Below are 27,176 nucleotides of genomic sequence, written 5' to 3' on the forward strand. Positions count from 1 at the left end.
GTCCTACCTGATTCACTCCTTTTTTTAAAAAAAAAAAAAGATTTATTTATTTTTATTGGAATGGCAGATTTACAGACAGAAGGAGAGAGACAGAAAAAGATCCTCCTTCTGCTGGTTCACATTGCAAATGGCTGCAACGGCTGGAGCAGAACCAATCTGAAGCCAGGAGCCAGGAGCCGCTTCTGGGTCTCTCCCATGGTTGCAGGGGTCCCAAAGCCTTGGGCCATCCTCCACTGTTTTTTTTCCAGGCCATAAGCAGGGAACTGAATCAGAAGTGGAGCAGCCAGGACACAAACCATTGCCCATTTGGGATGCCAGTGCTTGCAGGCAGAGGATTAGCTAATTCAGTCATCATGCTGGCCCGCTGCTCCCCCTCTGATCCAACTTCTTGCTAATGTATCTTAGAAAGCAGCAGAAGATTGCCCAAATGCTTGCGCCCCTGCCACCTACATCAGAGACTTGGAAGATGCTTCTAGCTTCAGCCTTACCCAACTTTAGCTTTTCAAGCTATCTGGGGAGTGAACCTGCTGATGGGAAGATCTTTATCTCTCTCTCTCTCTTTTAGTAACTCTGCCTTTCAAATAAATCAATCCTAAAAAACACCCCCCCACACACATATAACTATATCTACACATTAGCAATAAACATTAGGAACCCATTAGGTGTGAAATGTATATGGATAAATTTAAGAAAATTCAGACAAGACTTTTATCATAAAAACTAAAGACTGACAACAGAAAGATTTACGATATTTGCGATCAGAAGTCTCAATAATGTCAATAAAGATTAAATGTTATCCAAGTTAAACTCTCAAGGGGACTTTTCATATTAATTGATAAACTTAAGCGGAAATACAAGGGAAAAAGAAGATCCATTAAGGACTGTGGAGAAGAGAACAGAGTTGGAGACCAACACTACTTGATTTCACAAAGATCAACTAGAAAAGCACAGTAATCAAAACATCATAGCATTGGCAAAGAAACAGATACATGGATCAATGGGATGGAACAGAGAATCCAAGAACAGACCTAACTTTATAAGGCCAACTGATTCTTGGCAAAGCTGCCAAGGTAATTAAAAATGACAAAAGCACTGTGTTTTCAACAAATGGTGCTGGCAGAGTTCAATATCCATATAGGAAAAACAAACCTCTTCTTATTTAAAACCAGGCACAAAGATATAGCCAGAATGCAGCACGGTACTAACACAGAAACAAAAGTTAAAGAATTCTAGAACACAGGGAAAATTCCATATGCCCTTGTAGGCAAAGATTACAAAAAAAGCACAAAGTATAAAAAAAAAAGCTGTAATTGGAAACTTTAAAGTATTTTGGGGAGTATGCCATTAAGAAAATGAAAAAGTCAAAAATGTAGGGAAAAAACCCCTACAGCTGACCAACAAGATGGCTCCAGAGTACATAAAGAATGATTAGCATACAACTCAGTTGTTAAAAAAAAAATCTTTAAAAAAATTTGTATAGACATTTCCCAAAAGAAGGTATCAGACTAACCAATAAGCAAATGAGAAGATGTTCAACCACATCAGTCATTAGGTAAGCGCAAACCCAAACCACAGCGTGTCATCAGTTCACATCCCATCCAAAATGGCTGACAGGGCAAAGAATGACACTACCAAGTGTTGAGAAGGATGCAAACCAAATGAAACCCTCACACACTGATGGCAGAAATGGCACAATCAGTGTGCAAAAGTTGGGCAGCTTTTTTAAAAAGTAAGTATATATTTGCCATACAGTATGTAATCCACTTCCAGGTACGCAAGAAATGAGTGTTTGTCATAACAATTCAAAGACCTGCACATAAACATTCTTAATGATATCATTTAAAATACCCCAAAACTGAAAATAACAAAACTGACCAGGAACATGAGAAACAAACTGTGGCACTTTCACATAAAGAGAAAAAAAATGAACTATACAAATTGAACACAAATTAGTCTCAAAAATGTTACTCATGAGAGTCAAATGCAAAAAGCCCAAGATCCTGTTTGTTACAGGAGAGGCACCGCACAGGGACCTGGAAAAATGGCTGCAGCAATGGGAATATTTCAGATCTGAATTGTGGCCGTGGGGACACGGGCACAGAAATCTGACAAAACCCATTTGAAATGGATATGCTTTACCATATACAGGTACACCTCAATGAATCAGTTAAAAAAATAAATAAAAGACAAAAGATCAGCAAGCATGGCATTTAAGGAATCCAGCACGAGGAAAAGTAAAATGTTAAACCAAAGACGTACTGACAAAAACAGGGTGGGCGTTTGGCCTAGAAATTAGGACGCTGCTTGGGATGCCCTCCTTCCTTATCGGAGTGCTGGGGTTTGAGTCCTGGCTCTGCTCCTGATCCAGCTTTCTGCTAGCACACATCCTTGGACGCAGCAGGTTGGCCCATTTACTTGGGTCTCTGTCACCCACAGGGAAGACCCCAATAGAGTTCTTAGCTCACGGCTCTGGCTTAGCCTAGGCCTGACTGTTGCAGGCATTTGGCAAGTGAACCAGGGGATGAAGAACTCTGTCTGCTCTGTCTCTCTGCCATTTAAAACATGCAAAATAATTATTTAAATGTTCACAGAAAAATGGAATTAAAAGCTGATATAAAAATTAGAATGTCAAAGCAATATCTACAAAAAAACAGAGCAAGATACTCAAAAACACACAAAGAACAAAAAAAGAGGCTTTGAAATCAAAACTGAAATTGCCAAAGTAGTAAATTCAATTGACATGTAGAAATAACGCAGAAAAATATAAAGGGGAAACAAATAATAAATAAAACAGGAAAACGTAAGAGACACAGCAGTCCCAACTGAAGGACTGAATGTTTGACCAACAGAAGAACCTTAAAAAGAAATCTGAACAAATAAAAAGGAAAAAATCATATTTTAAAATGAAATAAAGTCAATATGCACTTGGAAAGATTCCATAGAATGTTCAACTGCATGAAACACCAGAGACCACCTAACAGTACTTCTGCGGAACAAACAGGGCAAAAAATATAAAGGCAATTATAAACTCCAGGAAAAACAAAATGGTACAAGATCATGGCCTAAACAAGAAATACAACATGACATGGGTTTTTTTGTGTTGTTTGCTCTTAAAGTTATGAAACAAAGGTGCAGAGATTAGCTTCTGTGGGCTGGTTCATTCCCTCAGTGGACACAACATCCAAGGTTCCAACCAGCATGCCAGCATCACAGGAAGTTGTTTAACCCACTAAGCCATACCATAGACCCCCAGATGGCACAAACTCTGAAACAAATGACGAACAGTAAGAGAGTGCTTACATCTGTATTTAAGAAAGAAGGACTCCATCAGCCTTGTAGGCTTATAATGTTAGGTTTACCAAGAAGGAAACACTGTATTGTATGTAGGCACAAGAACGTCAGCACTGTTTTTGCCATTCCATTCCCAAGGATCAATCCTTACACAAAGCAGAGAAGGAGAGCAGAATGCACATGTTCAACAACTACATCAGAGCAGTTAATTTAAATTGTGACATTAAAAAGAAGCACAAAGGGAAAGGAAAGGTTAGAGAGAAAATATTCTCCTCGGGCTAAATGGAGATACAAGAGATACTGCCAAAGTGAGAGAATAAAAACACTGATGTTTGGCGCTGTTGTTTACAATTAGTCTATAAAATAAAGATGTCTCTATCCAGAAAAGGTGCAAGAAACAAATAGGAAGTAGTGATAATGAGTTAAATACTCAATTGTCAGAAAAGAAGGCAACAAATAGTACCTGAAATTTAAATACCCTAGCATGCAACATGTGGGGGTTAGAGTTTTAGGGGTGACTGTTAGAAGCATCAAAAACAGAGAACTCTGTAGCTGGGAAAAAGGCCAGCTGGAACAGGTGTCTTTTTTTTTTTTTAATTGTTAAGTCCTTTTGCACTAATCATCAAATAGCAATATTATGAGTAAAAAGAGGGTGTTTTCTAATTTTTTTTTTTCAGTATTTCTTCTAAAAATAGCTGCTCTATAACTGCTTGAATCAGTGGAGACTAACGCTCAACAAATGTGGCAGAATTAACAGTGCCTGTATCCACAATATGTCCAACTAGTCTGAACAAGTAATGCTGAAATAAATCCCTGGCCACATGGAGAGGCCCACTGTGGGTGTCCTGACCAACTGCCTAACTCAAGTACAGCCTACATCACACCTGCCTACAGGTACCATCAAGGGTAGAGACATCAATTGATGTTCCAAACTCCTAGTTCATGTGCCACACATCCTGGAGTGGAGATGGGCCATTAGCATCCTGCTCTGCCTCAGTTTCCCACCCTGTAAATCCATCAACACAGAAGGGTCAACCCCTAAACATGGGATCGTATTAACCACAAAAGTTGTTTTCATATGAAAAATGCAATTACTTCAAATAAAAAACTCCCAGCTCCTGTCCTTGACAACTGATGGGAACCATCACACATTTTCCTTTCTTTTCTACTCACCATTATCTCTCCCTGCCTCATTTCTGTTGGTCATAACTGACATACCACAGTGCGTGAGATGATCACAACCAAGTGCTGTAAGCAAAGGAAGGCGCCTGTCAGGGTCAGACTGTACAGTCCTATGGCAAGGCGTATCTTTGGACTGGCCACTCAGGCCTCCTTCTAAGTAAGGAAAGTTATAGCCATTGCTACCAGGGCTTTATAGCTCACAATAAACTCATTAAAGTACATCAATGTTTTTATAAAAATTAATAGCCCACAGAGTCTGAAATCATGACCTCAAACCTCCACTAAAACATCTAAACCAAACCTGCAAAAACGGATGAGAATTTACAATATCAAACTATTACTATTACTGACATAAAAATTATGTTCACACTTTAATGAAAACATTAATTGAAGTAGTTTAATAGCAATGTCTCGCAAGCAAACAATTCACCTCCTACTGATCACATTATTGAAGTAACTCCTAATGTCTAAGTCAGAATCCAATTCACTATCATAATTATTAGATACTGAATAATCCTAAAGCATTTCAAATGCAATGCTAGTGAACAGAAAAAATAAAGTATCTACTAAATTTTGGTGTTAACATTTTTATTGTCAATAAAACTACTGCAGAAAGTCTTGGATCACCATTTGACTATTTATTCACTTAGTCATGGACTTGACAGTTACTGAACTAGGAGCCAGGCACTATTCTACTGAGGCAGGGTACAAAGCAGTGAATGAAATTCCCTTCTCTCCTGGAGCTGCTTGCCTAACGGGAAGCAGACACCTTCTAATGGGTAATGGAAATCTCCAACAAATACTCCAGTGAGAGGTGCAGTGGGCCAGGGAGAGATGGTCAGCACAGTCCCCAAGAAAAAGCCATCAGACAGCAAGGTCACGTAATTAGAGAATTGTAAGGGTGCTGCCCTGTGTCTGCACTAGGGCCCTTCCAGGCCCACGATTTCTATCTGCTTTCAGATGACTGTGAAGTCAGCCAAGGACCTCTCCCAGGTTTTCTCACTCCAACAGAGCCCATCCTCTGCCACTTTCATCTCTCCTTTTAACGAGTGTACTGTCAGAGACATGGACACTCATGCCACCCTCTACTTGCCCTCTGGTAGCTGCGGCTCCTAATTTTATATCAACTGATGTGTGTAGGGAGGAGGAGGGGGAGCCTAGCGCATCTTTCATAACCAGAGCTGCTTCTCAGGCTTGTCTCCATGTCTCTATTTCTAGGACTGGAAATGGTTTCACCAGGTCAGTGCGCTCACAGGGCTCTGGATATCCATGCCATCGCACAGAGTTAGCTCCATCTGAGGCAGACAGAAATGTGTCTAAAACAGTTTCCCCTTGCAAAACTCGCTTGGATGAAAACTCAACTGGCACCGCTTCTAGTCTAATGAGGTAGTAGTTAACTAAATAACCACTGATTAAATCCTATAGGCTTACAACAGTTGGTAATTCCAAGCAGGATGTCACAACTTTTTTGTGTGCCTTAATGCGTGAAGAAAAAAAAAAGTGTTCTTTGTTCTTCATGGGACCTACACATTGTACATGGACTTCACACTTAGCTTAGCCTCAGGAGTCTGTTCCAATCCAATGCCTAAATATGTCTCTTGGTTTCTCATAGCTCAACAAGAAACTATTCCTTTTTTTTTCACCCAAGGCTATTTAATGACCTCTTCATGGGATTCTACACGGTTGGAATGTATACTGCAGCATCCACAACTTCAAACTACCCAGGCTCTCGATTTCCATGAAAAAGTTCTGAAATAAGCCAATACCCAAAAGTTTAAGTCAGCCCTTGAAATGTAGTCTGTTTTTCTTATTCTGTTGCTAAGTGTGTTACTGTTTCCAACTTTATACTTTATACCTTCTAAAAATAAAAGCATTTTAGGAAAAGTCAACGTCTTCTACTAACCATCAGGAATGCCTAATGCTGCAATTGTGACATGACTTAGCAATAGAAGGAAGCAAAGAGAATTCGGTGTTCAGGGCTCTTTCAAGAGAACTTCCTTGTCGCGGACGTCTTAATGATTTAAACAGCGTACATGGGACCAAATTTTAAATGTCAGAGGGCAGTCATGCCACAGCACAGCCTCTGAAAATAAACAAGGAGAAATTCCAATGTGTGACATAAAAGTGAATAATTCTGCTGAGATTTAAAAATTCTTAAAAAGAGAGCAGAGACTGACTCCTCTGCGTTTCTCTGAACACAGTGGGCTTCACGTGACTCCCACCTGTCTCGACACATGTTCTCACGACCCTCACCCCATCAATCAGTCCGCCAACAAACAGGAGGCAGCACTGGGCAGCCCAGGCACTGGCTTCCAACTGGATTTGCCCAGGTGCGAATCGCACTTTGCTTTAATCACTACAAACCCAGCACACACCTTTCAGAAACACCTAGCTCCATCCAGACCTTCCATGTGTGACGAAGGCCAAAGTCCATCACCAAGTTCCACAGACCCTCCAAGTTCCAGTCTGTGTCCTCCATGAAATTATATACCACTCGAGGGCAGGAAGTGGCTTCGTTAATTACACCTTACGTCTAGGAAATGCTTGGTCATTGGACACATAATTTCCTGTGATCACAGTAACTCACTAAGGTGCCAAGAGTAGTGATGACTGTCACTTTATTGTGAGCCACAAGGAGCCTGAGCCCACAACACTGGTCCTAATTAAAGCCACAAGTGGATGGAAGGAAGTACATGGGCAGAAACAGAGTAGTACATTTGTCTTCAGGAAACATAAAAAAGCAGAACACAAGAAAATCCTATCAAAACTTATGCTAATAATAGAGGGAAAAAATGCAGAGTCAGGAGCTGGTACATGGCGGAGTGCTTAGGATGCCCTCACCCCTTGTTAGAACTGCCTAGGTTCAGAGTCAATGTGATGCCACTGCAGGGAAAATTGGCACCTGCGCACTCAGCATCTCACACAGGGGCCTGTTCAGGTCCTGGAAGCTCTACCTCTAATCCAGCTCCCTGCCTGGACCTTGTCTGACCTGGTCCTAGCCTGGGAAAGCCAGGGAAGAGGACTTAGCTGCCACCCACGCACGAGACTTGAATGAAGCTCCCAGCCAGGGCCTGGCTCAGACTCGGCCGTTGTAGCCATGTGGGGAGTGAACTGGTGGAGGGGCGATCTCTCTTTTCCCATCTCTCTGTAACTCTTTCAAATAATAAACTGTACAGAAAAAAAAAAAAAAAAAGGAGAACAAAGAGAGACTGCCTGTGTTCCAACCGCGGCTCTAGAGCGCAGCTTCCTGCTACAGGGCGCCCGGGGAGGCAGCAGCTCCTGATGGCCCGGTGTTTGGGACCCTACCACCCATGTAAGAGACCCAGGCCTGCCTCACCCTGGCCCAGCCCTGGCCATTTTGGGCAGGTGGGATGTGACCCAGTGAAGGGGGAATATCTCTGTCTCTTTCAAAAATATTCTTAAGGATTTATTTATTTACTATTGGAAAGTCAGATATACAGAGAGAGTGCTGACAGAAAAGCTCTTCCATTCACCGGCTTACTCCAAGTGGTTGCAGTAGCCGGTGTGGAGCCGAAGCCAGGAGCCAGGAGCTTCTTCTGGGTCTCCCACATGGTGCAGGGTCCCAAGGCTTTGGGTCATCCTCCACTGCTTTCCCAGATCACAAGCAGGGAGCTAGATAGGAAGTGGAGCAGCTGGGATTAGAACTGGGATCCCAGTGCTTGCAAGGCTCTAAGCCACTAGGCTACTGCACCAGGTCCCAAATATATAATCTTTTTTTTTTAAAAAACAAGGACAGTAAGGAAGAGTTTAAAATACGTGTGAGTACTTACTAAACAGACTTCATGTGTATACACATGAAACGAATACCCAGTCATCCTCTCAACATCAGTGTTAGCCAGAAACAGGCTTACTAATGCACAGAACTCTAGAGGGATGAAAAGTGCTCATATACGTGGTTTATAATGTAATTTATTTTATTTAAGTAATTCACTCAGGAGATATTTCCTAGTCAACCACTAGTTTATGAACACTGTGTTACTGATGGATATAAAAGACCCGTGCTTGTCAAGTGAGCAAAGTCATTAAGCTGTGAACAGTTTCAGATCTTACGGAGTTGCTTCTGGCACGCAAGGACATCGGTAACCCTGGTGTGCTAACAATGCTTGCAAAGCTTTGACTGAGTCACAATCACCCTCAATTACCTTGTACCTACAAAGGGGATATGATCAAAGATCAAGTTAATAACAAAATCATTCTGTTTCCTATCTACAAAACAAACCCTTCACAGACCAAAGGCAAATGTAAGACCCCTTTCAACTAGCAAATGCTCAAGCTGGGGCAGGCACCTCGGCACACTGGATGCCGCTGTCATGGGGATGCTGCCTGTCAGGCTGCCTGGGATCAAGTCCAAGCTCACCTTCTGCTCCAGCTTCCTGCTGACGCTCATCCAAATGTCGGCAAGTTATTTCAGGCAAAGGATAGGTTAAGAAGGTTCAGATTTCCACTACAGGTGTATACTTGCAAAGATTCCTGCCACATGCCCTGCTGTGCCATTACTGCCACCTCTCAGGTGAGAGCTGATGTCCACTCTGGCAACAAACTGGTCACCTTCTAACTGCCCATGAGCTCTTCCACAGATCCGCTCCGGGTGCTGACCTGTCGGCCCCTGCAGACACAGCAGCCACAGCTCCCCCGTCAACTGACGACCTTCAGGCGGGTAAGCTTGTCAGAAACCACCAGTGTCCATTTTCAGTGTTGCTTTGCTCAGGCCTTGGAGAAGCACCCCTCCCTTCCTCACACACTCACGTGCGCGCACACACACACGCGCTACCTTCTCCAATTAGTCACCCACTCACCTGCACTCAGGCCTCACCTGTGCTGCCTTCTGCTACAGCAGGAAGCCCACAATGAACTGACCTCCTACGGAAACAGAGCCACTCACCACTTGCCACCTCCTGCCAAACAACCAGCGATCAGACCCCAGGATGTGGAGGTCACCTGCACGTATGTCTGGACACCGACAGGCCGCTTCATTTTCAAGTACTAGGGTGTTTATTTCAACTATGTAGGATTTCATTCATGAGACAAATCCTCAGTATTTCAACTGCTCCTACTGTTCACTGTCTAAAATGAATTCATGATTATAGAATTACTTAATGATAGCCATTTAAATGAGCATAAATAGAATCCCAAGCTTGGGACCATGGCTCGAAAGCTAATCTACCTGTAAGTGCCAACATGTCATATGGGCACTGGTTCATGTCCCAGCTGCTCTATTTCCCATTCAGTTCCCTGCTTATGGCCTGGGAAGCAGTGGCAGACGGCCCAAGGCCATGGGACTCTGCACCCTTACGGGAGACCCTGAAGAGGCTTCTGGTTTCTGGCTTCAGATCAGCTCAACTCCGGCCACTGCGGCCATTTGGGGAATGAACCAGCTGGTGGAAGATCTTTCTCTCTTTGTTTCTCCTTCTCAGTAAATTTGTCTTTCCAATAAAAATAAGTAGATCTTGAAAAAAAAAAAAAAAGAACTTGTTCAAAGCAAAGTTTTAGCAGATTCATGATCTTAATTTTTTTCTATGGGGCATTTCAGCAACTTTCTTAACTCACTTATCATTTACTCCTGGCAAGTCATCACCTTTGTCCACATCTAATTCATGTTTTCCAAACTAGAAATGCACTCATTTCATTCACTTTCTACCTAAGTGAAATCTTTAACTGTTACTCAGAGTTAAGAACAGGATAGCTTATTTGAGAATAAGTCAAGAACTTTCAAAAGGCTTGACAGACAAGCTGCTGACTGCTGGTTTTAGTTTATGTATCTGTAACATAAAGGGGCTGAAAAATTTACAAAATGTCTTCCAACCCTAACACTCAAGACACTGTTATGATAGAGTATCTAAGTATAGTTAGGCCTTTACCTTTAAAAACAATTCTAAGCATTAAATTAGCAGTGAAGTGGGCTTTTTTTTTTATCAATTTACAGAGTGATTTACTTCTAAGAGTCTGTTTTTATATATACTCATTTACCTATACTATTTTTTTTTAAATCTATGTTATTTGAAAGCGTTACAGAAAGGAGAGGGAGAAACAGAGAGATCCTTCATCTACTGTTTCCCTCCCCAGAGGACCACAGCAGCCAGGACACAGCAGCTTCATCCCCAGGGGCAACAGCAGGAAGCCAGATACACAGTGGAGAAACCAGGACTTGAATCAGGAACATCCATATGGCATGTTGGCATCACAGGCTTAACCCAGTGCACGACTCTGACCCCTACTCATGTTTTAAACAGAGCAAAGTTTACACAAGCTTCCCTCTCCTTGATCTCATAGAAAAGTTCCAATCCCTAGCGTGTTACAGTTGCACGTCAAATACAACCACAAGTGTCAAACACCGGAATCATCAGGCTTTGCTGCAGAGCCAGAGCAGAACACTGCAGGGACAGTCCGCATTTACTAACAATCCTGAAGGTGAAGGAACAAACACATCTTGCCTACACTGTGTAACAGGACAGCTAAGCTCTGCTTTTCTGGCTTGCACTGAAACAAGTCCTCATAAACGTAATATTCACAAAACACTTTTACTCAAAGGAGACCTACCTGCAGACCCGGCTTGGCACTGAGTCAAATAACACATCATATTTCTCCTACCTTGGTCATGAGCAATTCTGTTTTTCTAGGGAAAATCAATTTTATTCTCCTTCATGCTACAGTTTTCTGGCATTTTCAAAAAAAAAAAAACCAGAAAGTTAGAAAATTCTCCTTAAACAAGCACTGAGCTGTATGTGTGTGTGATAGCTACTAAAGCAGTATTCTGATATCAATTCAGCATATTTAAACACTGAGATATCACAGATTTGTCCATGGATATGCAATGATCATCAATTTCTAGAATAAAAAATGGAGTATGAATTATCAGCTTACTGTTAAACTAATAAAATGAATTCCCAGGGCCAATCCATCACGGCTGTGCACCTCTTCGGCACGTGACCCTAGATTATCATGTCTCCAGCCACAGGTGGGCATCTGAGGGTGGCAGCACAAAGCTGTGATGTATCCAGGGGGCTCTCGCAGCACTCTGGTCTCCTAGTCCTGCCTAAATACTTGCTGGATAAAGGGAGCTCACTTGTTCATACGTATTAGTCACAGGTCAACACCTTCACATGGACTGATCTGCATGTCTTTAAAGAGAAAGTCAACCGTCAAAAAACACATTTGATGCTGATGAGTGTCCTGCCTACCTAGTCTTCTCAATCAACATACATTAGCTGCTCTAAAAAGCTGCTGGAGTCCAACAGGACAACCAAAGGGAAGGCAGGTGCACATTTCAAGAGGAAACAAGGAACCGCTCACGCCACTCCAAGGTAAGCCTCCCAGTGCAGCAACTCCTGCTGCTTTGTTTGCTGCTGTGATCCCAGCCTCGGGCAGTGCCTGGCACAGTGCCTGGCACACAGCTGGCCCTCAAGCACTCCTGGGGGAAGAAATCAACCTAGTGACCAGCACACGATTTCTCTCCATGACTCAGACAGAAAAGAATCAACACAGCTTCACCCGATTCTGGCAACTGCTCTAGGATTTGGGATTAGTAACTGTTAAACAGGAGTCGCTTTACATCCTGGACACTAGCTGGCTAATCAAGCCTGGGCCTGGGACTCATCAAACGCAGGTAAGCAGGAATTTCAAATCACCGTCTCTGCGCACGCAGGCTGTGCTGCTGCCGGCAGCAACACGTCAGCACTCCTAGTAAGTCCATCAGGATGAAATTTTCAACTTTCAGGAAAAAAAAAATTCTAATATATTTGTAACGCTCCTTCAAGCAGAGCTTGAGCTATCTGTGGGGAGGGCCTGTAATTACAACCAATTACTTATGACTCGGAGGGCACGCAGAAATGCATCTGTCCTTTCAAGAAATGTGTAGAGAACCAAGCATCAACCTGTAGAGCTAATCCCGGGGCAACAAGTTGCGGGTCTGGGGTCAAACTCTGATACCTTTCTCTGCCTCTGTCTCTCTCTCTTTTTTCCCCTCGCTCCCTTTCTCTTCCATTTCCTGACCTTGCCTGAACAGACAAACCACCTCTCAACTCCGTTAAGGAGCAGTCTAGCCAGGCAGTCACGGGGCGCCAACTGCTGTCCCAAGCAAGAGGTGGGAGACACACCAAGGAAATGAAACCACAGCAGAGATCTGCAGCTCGGGAGGGTGACATCATGGATAATTTCCTCAAATTTCACGGTATATGATTGACAGCTTTCTTGGACAAACCACCAGCTACTGCATACTCAAGTGCCTTCTCGGGCTCCAATGCCTGTTAATCTGGGTTTGAATAAGATTTGTTCCTAAAAAAAAAAAAAAAAGTCAAATGCACTGCTACAGGCTGGGAACCTGGCCCAGGACAAAGGGGTCCCACCACTTCTGCAGGACCACCAGCCATTCTTAGGTTCCTAAAGCGCTTGTTTCAAACTCACACACATCATCTCCCTTCACCTTGCTCATGAACTCTAAAAGGTCACATCACCACTCACAGACGACTTTAGTAATTGGCATCCTGTGGTCGCTTCCCAGGCACAGCCTCCCGAAACCAATCATGCAGAATCCTACCTGTGGCTCCAGGACACCTCTCTGAAGACACACTGGCCTCCGCAGGATGAATCCAAAGATGAGGAGGGCCCCAGCCCAGCAACAGGAGTGTGCAACTAGCTGAGAGCCTGTCTGGTCCATGGTGTCTGGTGGCTAGCACGGCTAACACCCTCGCATCAGAGGATGTTATCTTTGGGGTCTGAAAAGTCTCCTGGTGGATTTGCCCTTTGGGAACTGCACAGGAAGCTAGCAATCCCCTTCTGTGTGCCTCTGATACTAACAAGGAAACCCACCCCCAGGCAATAGCCTTTGTTTTTTTTCAACAATGAAAGCACACAGTGGAGAGGTAACCTATTGCTTTAATAGGTGCGTGAGCCTGTCTTCTCCCAGATTCCTGTGCTTTTGTCCTCTACCCTTTATAAGCTGATGAAGAGGTACAATGGAGCCCTCTCTTCACAGCCATTAACTGCCTTATTTATGTATTTATGATTCTCCGCTGCCTTCCCTGGATTGGGAACAAAACACAACACAAATCACCCAGCCCAGAGTAAGGCGGGAAGGCTAAACCTCCCAGGAAGGTTCTGGGGACACTTGGCTGGGGACTTGGCATTCCAAAGGTCAGCCCCAGTTTCTCCATCAGGGTGACTAATGTTCATTGTTTGGGTTTTCACAAAAATATTTATCCATGCTTATTTACATCATGTCATCAGCAGTGCACACAGTAGGCACACTATTTGCAGAATGGAACTTCTAGAGGAGTAAGAAGAGGGGATCAAGACTCCAAGGCCTGTCCCCCACTCGGACAGGATGAGCCGCGTCTGCCAGGACGTTCCTTCCGGACTCCGCAGCTCAGCACCTCTGTTTAACAAGGAAAAGGATAATACAAACACACACGGCCCCGGCACAAAGGGGAAATTCCAGGGTCGCTAAGAAAACACACACGCACTTTCGTTGAACACTGGTGGCCACATGGCGAGACTGGAGTCACGGGTGGGGCCAGGGCTGACTGCTGCTCCCCCCATTTCCTCCAGGGAGCCAACAAAGAGCGGGACCGGAGGTTCAGAATCTGACACCCCCACACCTCGGACTCAACCCAAGCCTTCAGAGTGGCAGCCTAAGGGCTATGCCAGCCATGACAACCACAAGGTGACAGTTTGGGGGCCCCGAGGCACTGGCCGGAAACTCCTGGGATCATCGGGAACCAATCTTATGGTGCAACTTGAATACAGAGAAACTGTGGGTGTGATTAGCAAATACATTCTTATCCGTTTCTGCATTTTTGAAGACCGTATTTGTACCAGGCTTCCACCCTACAGTGGAAAACTTTCTTTTTGCTTATCACACAACCTGCTCCCTCTCATTTGCAGTCTCAAAGGAAAAAAAAAAAGGAAAGAAAAACAAAATCCCCTTCCCCACAGCCGCGAAAAATATGCGAGGACTAGCGTGGTTTTGTCTCCCGAGCAGGCACCCACCCACATCCCCCGCACGGCCCCAGCGGCGGCCCCGGAGCACACGCACTGCGCCCTAGCCACAGGGTCTCGCCGCACCCCGGACGCGCAGATGCGCCAGCTCACCTGACCACGTTGGGGTGCTCGAAGGTCTCCAGGTGCCTCAGCACCGCCACCTCGCGGATGGTGGAGAGCGGCATGCCCTCCTCGCCCGTCTGCACCCGCACGCGCTTCAGCGCCACGAACCGGCCTCCGTTCTTGAGGTCGCGGGCCTTGAACACCTTCCCGTAGGCGCCCTCGCCGATCTCCGCCACGCATTCGTACTGCTGGTCCGCGCGGCCCTCCTTCTCCATGCTGCCTGCACGTCGCTCCCGTCCGGCGGGGACTGCGCTCCGCAAGGCTCGGACTCGCTCTACTCGGCAGCCCCGGCTCCGGAGCTCTCGCGGTCGCCGGCGCAGGCTCGCAGCGACCTCTCCGCGGGACTGGCGCAACCCTGGCGCGCCGAAACTCCGCCTGCTGAGCCGGGGAGCGAGCCGATCCCTCCTCTTCCCTCTCCGAAGCGCAGTCCTCCGCACCCGCGGCCACGCGATTACATAGTCTGCTTAACCGGAGCGCGTCTCGATCCGCAGCCTCTGCGACTTCTGCAGAGAGACGGGACAAGGAGCGCGAGGACAGTCAGAGAGCCCTGGGAGCCAACCTCGGGGTCCCTCCAGCCTCCCCTCCTCGGCGGAGCCCCCCACGCGGCCCTACCGCGCGCCGCGGCCCGAGCCCCCCACGCCGGCCTGCTGGCTCCTCGGAGCGGAGCGCGGCTGCTCTCTCCCCGCAGGGCCGGGGCCGTGTCCGCGCGGCGAGGCTGCAGGGGCCCCTCGGGATGAGCGCGCCGCGCGGGACGCCGCGCAACGGGAGGGGGCGTGCCGAGCGGCCCAGAGTGTGCCGGGAGCGCGGGGGAGGGGCGGCGCCGGGCGCGTCAATGTCACGGCTTCATATTTATACCTATCTCCCGGCGCGGGGACCCTCTGCGCCGCTCGGGGCCCGCCGCGCAGCCAGAGCCGGGGTGGGATGGGGCGGGGGCAGGGGTGCCACCCCCGGAGGCGGGGGGAGGGCAGCGCGCAGGCTGCAGCCGAGGCGGGACTTGTGGGCCCACCCGCGTGGGGCCCCGCAGAATGTGGGTGGGGGCTCCCGGGACCCTGTAACCCGATGCTGGCAGTGTGCAAGAAAGGGGTGGTCAGACATCTGCTCGGAAATTGCTTCCTTTCTTTTCCAGTCTCAGTTTTTCTAACGGGGGAGACCTGGTAGGGGCTCGCGCACATTTTAAATTGGTCGGGGGCGGGGGGGCTCAGCTGGGAAGGGAATCGGGCCGCCGACCTTCGGAGGAAGACCTCCCTGGTGGAAAAGCCAGGAGAACGAGCCATCTGGTCGGGGAGGGTGGGCGAGCGAGAGGCCCCGGCGGGGAAGCGCCCCACGTGGGATGCCGGGGGTGGGGGCGAGGGGTGGTCGCCTTCCTGGGGGGCTGGTCCTCTCCAGCGGGGATGGCCCTCAAGGAGGAAGGCACTGCGACCGCGACTCGTCCCCCGCCCCCCAATTTCCAACCGATTTCAACCGTAGCCAGAAGCAGCTTCCCGGGCGGGGGCGGCCGGGACTGCGCCTCCCGGGGGCGCGGCGAGGGGAGGCTGAGGGAGGGGGCTGCGCCCGCGGAGCCGAAACCCGCCATCCCGACCGCTCGGTGCGACGGCTGCGGGGCGCAGGCGGCCGCCTCATTCCCCATTCCTCACAGACCGCCCCCCCGGCTGTGTCCGGCGGGCCACCGGGAGGCAGAGCCCCCCAAAGCGCAACAAGGCGCCGGAGGGGGTACCCTAACTTTGCCCTCCCCGCTCGGCTGCCGAAGGAGCCTCCCTTCCCCCCCACACACACCTCCCTCTCCACCTCACGGGCCGCCGCGGCCACGGCCGAACCTTCGCCGCGTGTCCTGTCCGCACTCCCCCCACACACACCCCGGGCCGGGACACCTCGGCATTACCTGCCCCGCCGCGACGGGCCCCCGCTCGCCTCCGGGCCCGCAGCGAAGCGGCACGACCTCCCGGGCCGGCGGGCGGAGCAGGGCGAGGGCAGCGCCTCACACGCACCTCCCTCAGGCGGCCCCGCGGCGAGCCCGGCGCCCCCGGAGCCCGCGCAGGGGGTCTGAGGCAGGTCGAGGGCCACACAGGTAGCGGGGGAGCCGCCGGGCCCGCCCCGGCCGCGTCCCCTCCCCCGGGCCCCGGCTCGCCGGCCGAGGAAGCGGCGGGGACGGCCCGCCCCCGCACCGCCCGCCCGCCGGCCCCGCACCGCCCGCCGCTCCCCCTCGCTCCAGCCCGCGCCCCCCGGACTGGCGGCTCCGGCCCGAGGGAAACGGCAGCTCGCCGGGCCTCCCCCCACACCCCCTCCACTTTTTTTTTGTTGTTGTTGTTGCTTTCCCACGCTGGCTGAATGTGACTTGACCCCATTTCAAAAAAGTTTGACATAGTGCTTCAACATTTCCGCATTCCACCGCGACTACAAAGGCTGCGGCCGCCTCCTTCTGCTTTCTGTCTCGGCTCTGTCTTCACACTCAATGAAATCCTTCATGTGCTGCTCCCCGAGCGAGGGTCGCCACCAGCGCGGCGGCCGGGGGGCCGGGGACCGCGGCTTCCTCCCGTGTGTGCGCACACGCAGATGCGCCCACGTGCACCCGGGGCGGGCGCGCGCGGGCTCCCCCCACCCCCACCCCGCTCCAAGGGGGCTGCCTGGCCACGCGATCCGAGCGCTGATCGGGGGGGATGGGGGGCCTCGCAGCCGAGGGGGAAGGGAAGAGGGGGGCTGCCAGCAGGAAGCCTGCGTGGACATTTGTTCTTTCACGGCGGGCGGCGTGGAAGCCCCGGTCCGCGTCGAGGCGAGCTGCAGAAGGGAGCTTTCGTGGAAGCGGGGTGGGGTGGGGTGGGGTGGGGGAAGAGCCCAAGGGTGCGGAAACGCATTCTCCAGCGTGGAGCCCCGCGGGGCTCTGCACGCTCAGCCCTAAGCGCGGAGTCCAAGGAGTTCCAGTTCCGTTCGGAGACGCTGGGCGACGTGTGGGTGTCTGCGCACGGGTGCGTGGCGCTGCCAAGGACCTCGCGTCGGTGGGCTCCCCGCTGACTGCGTGTCGCTCTGTCACAACCACGCCTCGATCTCCCCCAAACCGGCCCCCCGTAACTGACCCCATGTCAGAGCGTAAGGGGTTAATTAACAGAGACGACTCAGGGCACAGTTCCCCCTCCACACACACACCGCCTCTGCCGCCCCGCAACTCAACCCCGAACCCACCACCCACCCCCATTCGGGCCTCGAACCCCGGCAAGCCCTAGGAGCTCCCCCTCCCCACCTGGAACCCCCAGCCCCACCCCGCAGCCCACAGATCCGAACTCCCAGCGCCTCACCTGAGGGGCGCCTCGCCAGGGGGCTGCGGTGTCCCTCGGACCTCCGCACGTGGCCCCGGCCGCGCGGAGCAGGTAACCGGACTCTGGGGAAGGAGTTAGCAGCGCTCGCTCCCGCAAGGGGGTGGGCACAAGGGCGGCGGAGGGCGGAGGGACGGCGTAGGGCGCCGCCCGCGTCCGCGCGCCGGGTGGACGGGGGCCCGCGGGGGGCTCCGGCCGGGGCTGGGGGGCCCGAGCCGGGGAGGCTGCGAGGGGGCGGGGGCCGGGAGGCGCGAGGCCGACTCCGCCCGGGACCCACGGGGGCCTGGGGGGAGACTCGCGGCTGGGCGGCGGCGAGCAAGTGTGCAAATTAAAGCCTTCCGGAGGGAGGAGAGTCGGCCGAGCCGCGGCGGTGCTCGCTGCCTCCTTGCGCCCCAGCTTGCCAGTGCGAGTCGGGGGCGAGCGGGGGGCTGCGGCCGAGTGTTGGCGAGGCGGGGGGGAGGGTGGCGGTTAAGTGAAAATTTCCGGCTTTCGGAGAGGCTGGGCTGGGGGATCCTGCGAGTCGAGGAAGAGTGGGACGTGTCGTCGGGCGTCGGCGAAGTTTCCCCTCCCCAGGGTCGCCTGGAGTTGGGCTTTTGACAGGGCGAGGCGGGGGCTGCGGCAGCCGGGGTAGGGACGGGCACCCAACTGCCCGCCCCAGCGCGAAGAGGCCCGAGAGGGTGGTAAATGCCCACATTTTCCAAGAAACTGAAAAATCAGACCGAAAAAAAAAATAACTCTGATCTATTAAAAAGAAAAAAACACACACACAAGTCTGGCTGGGTGCCTTGCAGAAAGGAAAACACAAATCTCTCCAAGCACTTTTCACTTGGAGCGTGAGCTACATTTGTTTTGTTTCCCTTCGCTTCCTTTCGGCCTCACAAAGCCCTATCTTCTTTGCAGACGAAGGAGATGGTTTGCAAATTGTCAGGCACTTTGTGGGCCACAGTCCCCGGCGAGGGACCATGGCTTCAGGGTTAGGACGTGGTTGGAAACGGCTGGGGACGCAGCGAGGTGTTCCAGAGGAGCAAGGCGTAGTAGGGTCGGCCGCGGATAGCAGGACCGCGCCTGAGTAGGCACGCGAAGGGGGCGGGGAAGGGGTGCTGGGTCGAAAGGCATCGCTGGAATGCCGACAGACAGTGAGTGTCCACCTTCTGAGAAAAACCTGAATGTCATTATTTCAGGTGAAAAATGAGGTTTTGCTGGGGGCGGGGGTGGAGAGGGAGATCTTGAAGATTCTCTGCATTGGAGGAAAAGATAAAATAACTGTCTTGTTTTGAAAGAATTCAGTGGCCCCCAAAATCTGTCTGTAGGAGACTTGAGACTCTTAACTATCCGAGAAGCCAAACTAAATAGGTAGGTATTCCAGTGTTTTGCAGAAATATTGTAGCAAAATTTACTAGAATTGGAAATATTGCCTCTACAAACCTTTTTGCTTTTAATATTAAGCCATTATTTCACAGATCAAATTTTTACTTTTATAAAATTGTATCCTAAACTACAGTGTGAAGCAAGATTAGGGAAATAAAAGTGGATGATTTACATTGTAAACATTTTTTTAAATTCATGATAATTTTTTCTTAAATAATAAAAGTAAACCATTGTGTTTTGAAGCTTAAGGGAATTCCTAAAACACAGTTTGTGTTTAAGATCACATCTTCTGAAATAAAATCCTGTTACTGAACAAGCTTATATTTCTAAAGCTGCCTACCACCTCCTATGCCACACACTTAAGCATGCAAATTATTAGATTTTTAAGTTCATATAAATTATTGGAGTACTACAAATCATTGGTTGTGCATTAACCTAGAGACACAAATGCGAGCCCTTTCTTTTGATAGTTATGCTTATCAATGTTTTTTCAAACAAAATTTATTTGCTGGTAATTAACATGTTGATACAATCCAGAAATAGTTACTAATAAATGGCCAGAGGGACCATCACACAATTGCAAACATTTATTTGAGTAAATAATTTATTTTAAAAATATCAAGCTGTAAATACAATTAAAACGAGAACAAAAGTGTCTTTTGTACCTTGGGTTGTGTTTTTAATTACTGAATTTGACAGCAATCATTACCTGGTTAGAAATTTCATGACTTAGGTTACTAGATCATTTGGGTAGATTGGCAACATTGAAATTTTTATTTAATTCTGTGTGGGAATGCCAATGCAAGCATTCTTCTTTTTCTAATGATTCTTTTATGTTAGTTTACAGTTTTTCACTCACCCTACTCGGAGGTCACAATGGGTTAAAGTGTGAGAATCAAGGACATTTTATAAGGAATTACATAAAATTAGTACATTCCATATTGTTTTAGTTTGTGGATAACTTCCTTTGTGGGTCACAGGGTCTCATAACAAAATTTGTGCACAGTTTATAAACTGTGAACCAAATTCCGACTCTTTTTAAAATCGAAGTTTTCTATGAATAAGCATGTAGCATTCAGTAGAAATGACCTTGGCCAGTATTTTCATACTGCATCTGAAATGGTCTACAGTTACGATTGTCTTGCAAGATCTCAAGAGTTAGAATTGAAGGATTCCAAATATGGTATTGTAGCAACACTGAAAGTTTTCTTAGTATCACATAGGAAATGTATTTCACTTATGAACATTTTTAGATCATAATTTCTTTAAAATTTTGTTTTCAGTTAAAAGTAAAGTCTAAAGCTCTGACCTATCATTTTTAAGCTTTTTAAAGAAACTGGTAATTTATTTAAAAATAATAAGTATATAGTGCTTGTCTCATTCTAAATTGTCTCTGGTTTATACAATCTATTTGAATTTATAAAATCCCTTTTGCAGAAACTTGGAAATGAGATTTTGCTACACTATGCTACACAATTATTTTAATTGCTGGTCCATGTAAATGTCTAATTTTGTCTGTAAAATTCTCCCATTCATTATTTTTCATTATTTTTGATTCAAAAACATTTATGGTTTATTAACTGTGAAACAAATTATCCTATTTTTTAGCCTGATTCGCATTTGTGTGCAAATGTTATCTTCGCTAATTGCCATGAAAACTATTTCTTGAATAGAAATAGTCTAATCTAACAAAATGCATTTGGATGCATTCTCCTACCCTCCAAGATAATTTCTTGAGCATTTTTCTGAAATATATATTCACTTTAGTGTTTGTTAAACAACCTAGGGGGAAAATTTCAACTCTTTAAATTCGCTTTTTGAATTACAAAATTCTAAACTTTTAGGAATTGTTAAAATTCAGTCTCCTAAATAAATTATTTTCTGTCAATTTAGAAATTACCTGATATGTACTTTCAGGGGAAATTATATCAGATAATAGCTTGTAACATTCAAGGAGGGAAAAACATATTTTCAGCTTCTGGAACATTAAGCTTCCATGGGTTCTACTGATCTCTAATTATCCCCATGCAACATGTTAGTACTATGCTCATATGAAACATCCCATCTTTGTTTTTCCTCTGCTGTTTGTTTGTGTGTGAATACCTGTGTGTTTTTGGCGTATTGTTATGACATGTTTAGAACATGCTGTTGAGTCTTTCGTTAGAATCCTGAGCAATTAGAAAAGCAACAACGAAAATGAAGTTGTAAAAGATTGTGAAAATTTCACTGAAACACCTCATTTCCATTCCGTCTGTGATGACCTCTATTTTTCACTGGTACCTAACATTTCTTTTCTAAGATAATATTTGCCTCTTGACTGCCCATGTGGCCCAGCATTTGTGTTTTTAGAGCTGCTTCTGGCGGAGCTGAAAGGTATCTATATGTTTCAGACCCTTCAGTGGAGCAGGGGAACTACAGCTCGGGGTGGGTGAGAGGGATATAGTGGAAAGTAGGAAGTGGGAGAGAGGAGGTGTGGAGGGAGGACCTTGAGTAAATGGCTTGGCAAGGGTGAAGGCTGGTGGCACCTGCTGAGTTTGGGGGAGAGGAGGCACAGGGTGCAGCCTTGGTGCGCTGGGTATGTGCGTCCAGGCAGACCGATTCTTTCTGTGGATGGCATCCTATACCCATCCTATTGTGCAAGGAAATCTCTCTGATGAAAAGAGGTCGCATAGTATGTGCATCTATAGTCAACGTGGTTTGCTTTTGTGTTGGCTCCTGGATTTCTCCTGAAAAATTATAGAGAATGAAATTCTTTGTCTAGAATAAAGGACATGACAGTGTCACTCTGTGGAGCCCCGGGGTTTTTGTTTGTTTGTTTTCATCATGAATTGAAGAGAGGGTCCGATTTCTAGACCCTGTGATGACTTGTGTTCAAAGTCACACACATCTTTGTAGTCTCATTACCTGCTGTGGTAACTGACAAGCATTTCATGTCCAACAAAGGCTTGTCAGCTAGAAAGCTGGCTGTGCATCGTTCCGTCCTTCTCCTTAGAGACTATGCCTTTCTGTTTGCTGCAAGGGACAAAAACTAGAGTTTTAAATATAATGCCAGGAAAGCATTTTAGAAGTTTAAAGATCAGTGTGCTCATTTGAGAGCCTCGGGAATGTGTCTCCTCAACCTGCACCTCCTTTCGCTAAGTCTCTGCTCAAAACCCTGCTGTCATTTCACCACTCGGCTCTTCTGGAAAACCTTGGTAATTCCCTCTGCTCTAGTCCCTTGAGGCCATGCGTTCTGCCTAAGAGTTTGAGGCTCTGCTCTCTGCTCCTTGAGCCCCCTGTCCCTCTCTCAGAACATCCACCAGAGCTAGCTTCTGTCTGACAGTTCTCCAGCTCCTGGCCATGTCCTCTGGCCACAGCAGCTGGCCACTTACCATTGAATCAAGTAGCTGCAGGACAGACTAAAACAGTGGGACACAACTGGATCACATCTGAAAGTTAAGTATGGGTGTTTCATGTTGCTTAAACAGGAAAGAATCACATTGGATCGATTTGATATGTTTTCTGCAGTGTTGCAGGAGTTGGTCATTTAAAGCATTTCTATCTGAAACAAAATATGTTTAAATAAACTCTTCCATTCCCTATGCCTGAGAACTCCACTGAATCCTCTTTTAAAAGAGCAAACACTGATGCTGGCACAAATCAGACACCATATAATTCCGACCCTGGAAAGATTGCTAATCTAAACTGTCATACCCTTCGTATTTCAGGAGACTTTGATTCTTTCTCTCTTCTTTCATAATAGTTACCATACCCTCCGAGATGAGTCATTTAATCTCTCTTACCTGCAGGGTATATGCCTGTTGTGTTGGTTTACTAATCACCAGGAAGATATTATGGAAATAGTTTGGAGACGACAACAAAGAATGTTATGCTCCCGAGAGAGGGCTAGGGAGCTCTAATGGAGGGCGTCAGAAAAATGCAGTCTGGTGTTGTCCACAAACTGCCTGCGAGACCGTGGGCAGTGCGTGGACGCATTCCCTGGGCTTTAAGGTCTTTACCAATGAAAGAGATGCTCGGGTTGGATGATATCTGTAGCAGATATATCTTGGAAATGGTGTGGCCCCTTGCAGCATGCTCTACGGGCATTATCATTACACAACTGTTGCCATCCGTCACTTAATGCCAGACGATGGATCGCTCCTGTGAGCGGCACAGTGCTGTTTGCATTTCCACTGCGAAGTATAATGGCTTCTCTCTCACTTAATTCTCCAGACTTCCAAGACTGAATATAGTAAAAGAGAACTTTAAGGAAAGTCGTTATTAGAGATGGGGAAGCAGTTTTGTGTAAAACTAAGTGAGATACAAGAGCCGACCCTGATTTTAAACTAATCAGAAATCTTGGGTGATTACAGAAAATCCTCCAAGGTATCATGAAGCATCATGCTGGTAGATGTGACCTATCTATAAACCATTATAAAGGTCAGCAGCGACTGGTCCCCGGTGAGGCGGCAGGAGCAGGGCAAGGAGGGCCAGGGCAGCTTGCTGTGAATCTGAGCAGCTTCATCTGTCTCAGACCTCCCCAGCACTGCCCATCGAGAGCTGCGACTGAAACGTATGGCAGTCACGTCCAGCCTTATGAATGATTTCAATGTCCTTCCCAGAAGGTCAAGAAGATGAAAATTGGGCAGTTGGAACAGGAGTTTCATGGGTTTTAAGCTGTTCCACTGTGAGCTAGACTACTAAACTTTTAGATTCCCTGTTTTCCTCATCCACATACCTCATGCCATAGCTTACCATCGTAAGCCAGTGTGAGTAAATGCTTGCTGGTCAATTTGGCATTTACCAGGTGCTCAGGAAGTCTTAGTATGTAGTCAACATCCCTTTCACAAATTCACATTCCCTACCTTTTTTTTTTTTTTTAGGGACAGCTAACCCTTTGACAGACATTATCTCTTTTTCATTAAAAATTATTTTTGAAATGTGGAGCTTGGGCCCAGTGGTGTGGCCTAGCAGCTAAAGTCCTTACCTTGAATGCACCCCGGGATCCCTTGTGGCTGTCAGTTCTGGTCCCAGCAGCTCCGCTTCCCATCCAGCTCCCTGCTTGTGGCCTGGGAAAGCAGTCGAGGACAGCCCAATGCTTTGGGACCCTGCTCCCACGTGGGAGACCCAGAAGAGGTTCCTGGTTCCTGGCTTCGGATCGACACAGCGCTGGCCATTGTGGTCACTTGGGGGCTGGGTCGTCGGATAGCGGATCTTCCTCTCTGTCACTCCTCCTCTCTGTATATCTGACTTTGCAATAAAAATGAGTGAATCTTAAAAAAATAAAAATGTGGAGCTAAGAGTGAGCTCCCATCTGCTGTCTCACTTTCCAAATGCCCATAGTGCCCAGGACTGAAGTACACAGCCAGAGCTCAGTCCAGTTCTCCTGCATGGGCTGCAAGAACTGAATGCTTCCGACTGCCACCACTGTCTGCTAGCATTTGCTTTACCAGAATCCTAGAATGAGGAGTCAGCATGGAAACTGCATCCAGCCACTCTGCTGTGGGGCACAAGCATGCTGACCTCTAGGCCAGACACCTGCCTCATGTCTGCGTGTCTGATCGAATGGACACATCTGCTCACTGCAGGAGGAGCCATCCTAGACACAGAACACCCACGACATGGCCTTGGCCTTGGCAGAATCCTGTGTGGGGGTGTGAGGAATGGCAGAGGGCTTGTCTTACCAGTTCTGATCTTGCTCCACAGCTACTGCCTCTCCTCACACCTTTCCTTCCACACTCCTCTCTCATTCCTTTTGTCATTGCTTTGATGTGGCCCAAGGATCACTCCATTGTGCCCCTTAAGCCTGCACCCCAAATCTTTGCTGACATTTGTCTTTAACATGGCACTTGGCTGCCTCACTGGTCACTCTCCTGCGGTCATGGGGACCCTTCTCATTGCTCTTGCTTAAAGTGCTGCCTGGCTCCCTGCTTGTCATCACCTCTTCCTCTGCCTGCTGCCTTATCTGCTCGGCATGGCACAGAATCAGTGTTCCTACGCTGTGCTCTCTCTCTAGAAGAGTCGCCCTCTTCCTGAGCTTTCCAGGGGTGCTTCCACATTCCCATGGTTCCTCGGCTTCTTGTTTTTAGATGCTCAGAAGCTTCCTTGGCAGCCAGTTCCCTGATTTCTTTCCTCATGCACCATCAAGTGCTTCGATCCCATAGTTCTTCAATTTCTCCTCCAGTGACTCCAACTGTAAAAGTTAATGGACTCCTTGAAAGTACCCTGGGACTTTTCTTTCTTATATCTGAGTCAGTGCACAGAAGTGCTGGTTGGATGAAAGGTTCAGCATCATAGGCAATGTAGGCCCTACAGATAATGTTCTACCTCTGCAGTCACCTGGCGCTCTTCCAGTCCACATGGTACTCACCTGTTCTCCCTCTCCTGAATGTCACGCTCTCTCTTTGGAGGATGAACCTTTAGGCAGAATAAAGTCTTTTCAACGTTCCCACCCCGTCTCTGCAGGCTACTTTCTCAAGGTCTCCTTCAACAGGAAGACAAAGTGGTTGAGGGAAGCTCTGGAGAGCTGAGTTTACCTGGCCTTCCTGGGCTCCCACTGAGTGTGAGATGTTGGCCAAATAGCCAATAGCACGTGAAGCCGTTCATGTTGGCCTGAGCCGGCTGTTAGAATAGGCCCAGAACTGCCATAGGGAGAAGCCCACTGCTGTTTTGTTTTCTTTTTAAAAAAGTTTTATTTATTTTTATTACCAAGTCAGATATACAGAGAGGAGGAGAGACAGAGAAGAAGATCTTTGTGACCACAATGGCCGATGCTGCGCCGATCCGAAGCCAGGAACCAGGAACCTCTTCTGGGTCTCCCACGTGGGAGCAGGGTCCCAAAGCATTGGGCTGTCCTCGACTGCTTTCCCAGGCCACAAGCAGGGAGCTGGATGGGAAGCGGGGCTGCTGGGACTAGAACCAGTACCCATATGGGATCCCGGGGCGCATTCAAGGCAGGGACTTTAGCCACTAGACCACGCCGCCAGGCCCTGCTGTTTTGTTTTCTAAGGATGTTCTGCTTTTCTCCCTTCTCATCCAGCACAGGGCACTGGGCTCAGGGTAATGCTCCACCATCACCAGCTGCTGTGGTTTGAATACTTGTCCCTTCCCAAATTCATGTTGAAACTTCACTCCCCTTGTGATGGTATTAAGAGGTGGGGCCTTTTGGAAAATTTTGAGGGCTCCGCCCTCAGGGAGATTAATGCCCTTGTAAGAGAGGCGTGTGTGTGTGTGTGTGTGTGTGTGTGTGTGTGTGTGTGATGCCATGAGAGAGAACACCATCTGCTTCTTCCAGAGGAGGCAGTGAGGGGACTCCAACTTGGGAGCAGCAGAGATCATGGGCTCAACACACAGTGAACCTGCTAACTCCTGCATCTTGGGTTGCCAACCCACAGAAAGAAATTTTGATTCTGCAAATTACCCAGTCTTGGGTAACAGCACAAATGGATTCAGATACCATCTTTTTGAATTATTATTTTTTAAGATTTACTTTTTAGGGCCTGGCGTGGTGGCGCAAGTGGTTGAGGTCCTCGCCTTGCACGCCCAGGATCCCATATGGGCGCCGGTTCTAATCCCGGCAGCCCCTCTTCCCATCCAGCTCCCTGCCTGTGGCCTGGGAAAGCAGTCGAGGACGGCCCAAAGCTTTGGGACCCTGTACCCGCGTGGGAGACCTGGAAGAGGCTCCTGGCTTCAGATCGGCATAGCATCGACCGTTGCGCTCACTTGGGGAGTGAATCATCGGATGGAAGATCTTCTTCTCTCTCTCTCCTCTCTGTATATCCGCCTTTCCAATAATAAAAATAAATCTTAAAAAAAAAAAAAAAGATTTACTTTTTAAATTGAAAGGTAGAATGAAAGAGAAACAGATGGAGGGAGAGAGGCAGAGAGAGATAATCTATTTGCTGGCTTATTTTTCATGTGGTCCCTACACTT

At 47.9% G+C, this 27,176-nt stretch overlaps 1 protein-coding gene across 4 annotated transcripts in view; it reads right to left on the bottom strand.

The window, feature by feature from the left end:
* CDK6 (cyclin dependent kinase 6) overlaps nucleotides 1–17,965 on the bottom strand; it is a 179,372-nt gene extending 161,407 nt beyond the window's left edge. The window contains exons 1-2 of one of the 4 annotated variants that reach the window (XM_040964675.1): nucleotides 17,880–17,965; nucleotides 14,581–15,095 (exon numbers count right to left, since the gene is read on the bottom strand). In XM_040964675.1, the coding sequence (XP_040820609.1) occupies nucleotides 14,581–14,807 (227 nt within the window). In that variant the 5' untranslated portion in view covers nucleotides 14,808–15,095; nucleotides 17,880–17,965. The other 3 variants (XM_040964673.1, XM_040964676.1, XM_040964674.1) reach the window with 3 other exon arrangements.
* Between the last annotated feature and the right edge of the window lie 9,211 nt (nucleotides 17,966–27,176).

The sequence above is a fragment of the Ochotona curzoniae genome, unplaced genomic scaffold, assembly GCF_017591425.1.
Source record: "Ochotona curzoniae isolate NIBS_2020 unplaced genomic scaffold, NIBS_Ocur_1.0 scaffold_3835, whole genome shotgun sequence".
Classification (NCBI taxonomy): Eukaryota; Metazoa; Chordata; class Mammalia; order Lagomorpha; family Ochotonidae; genus Ochotona; species Ochotona curzoniae.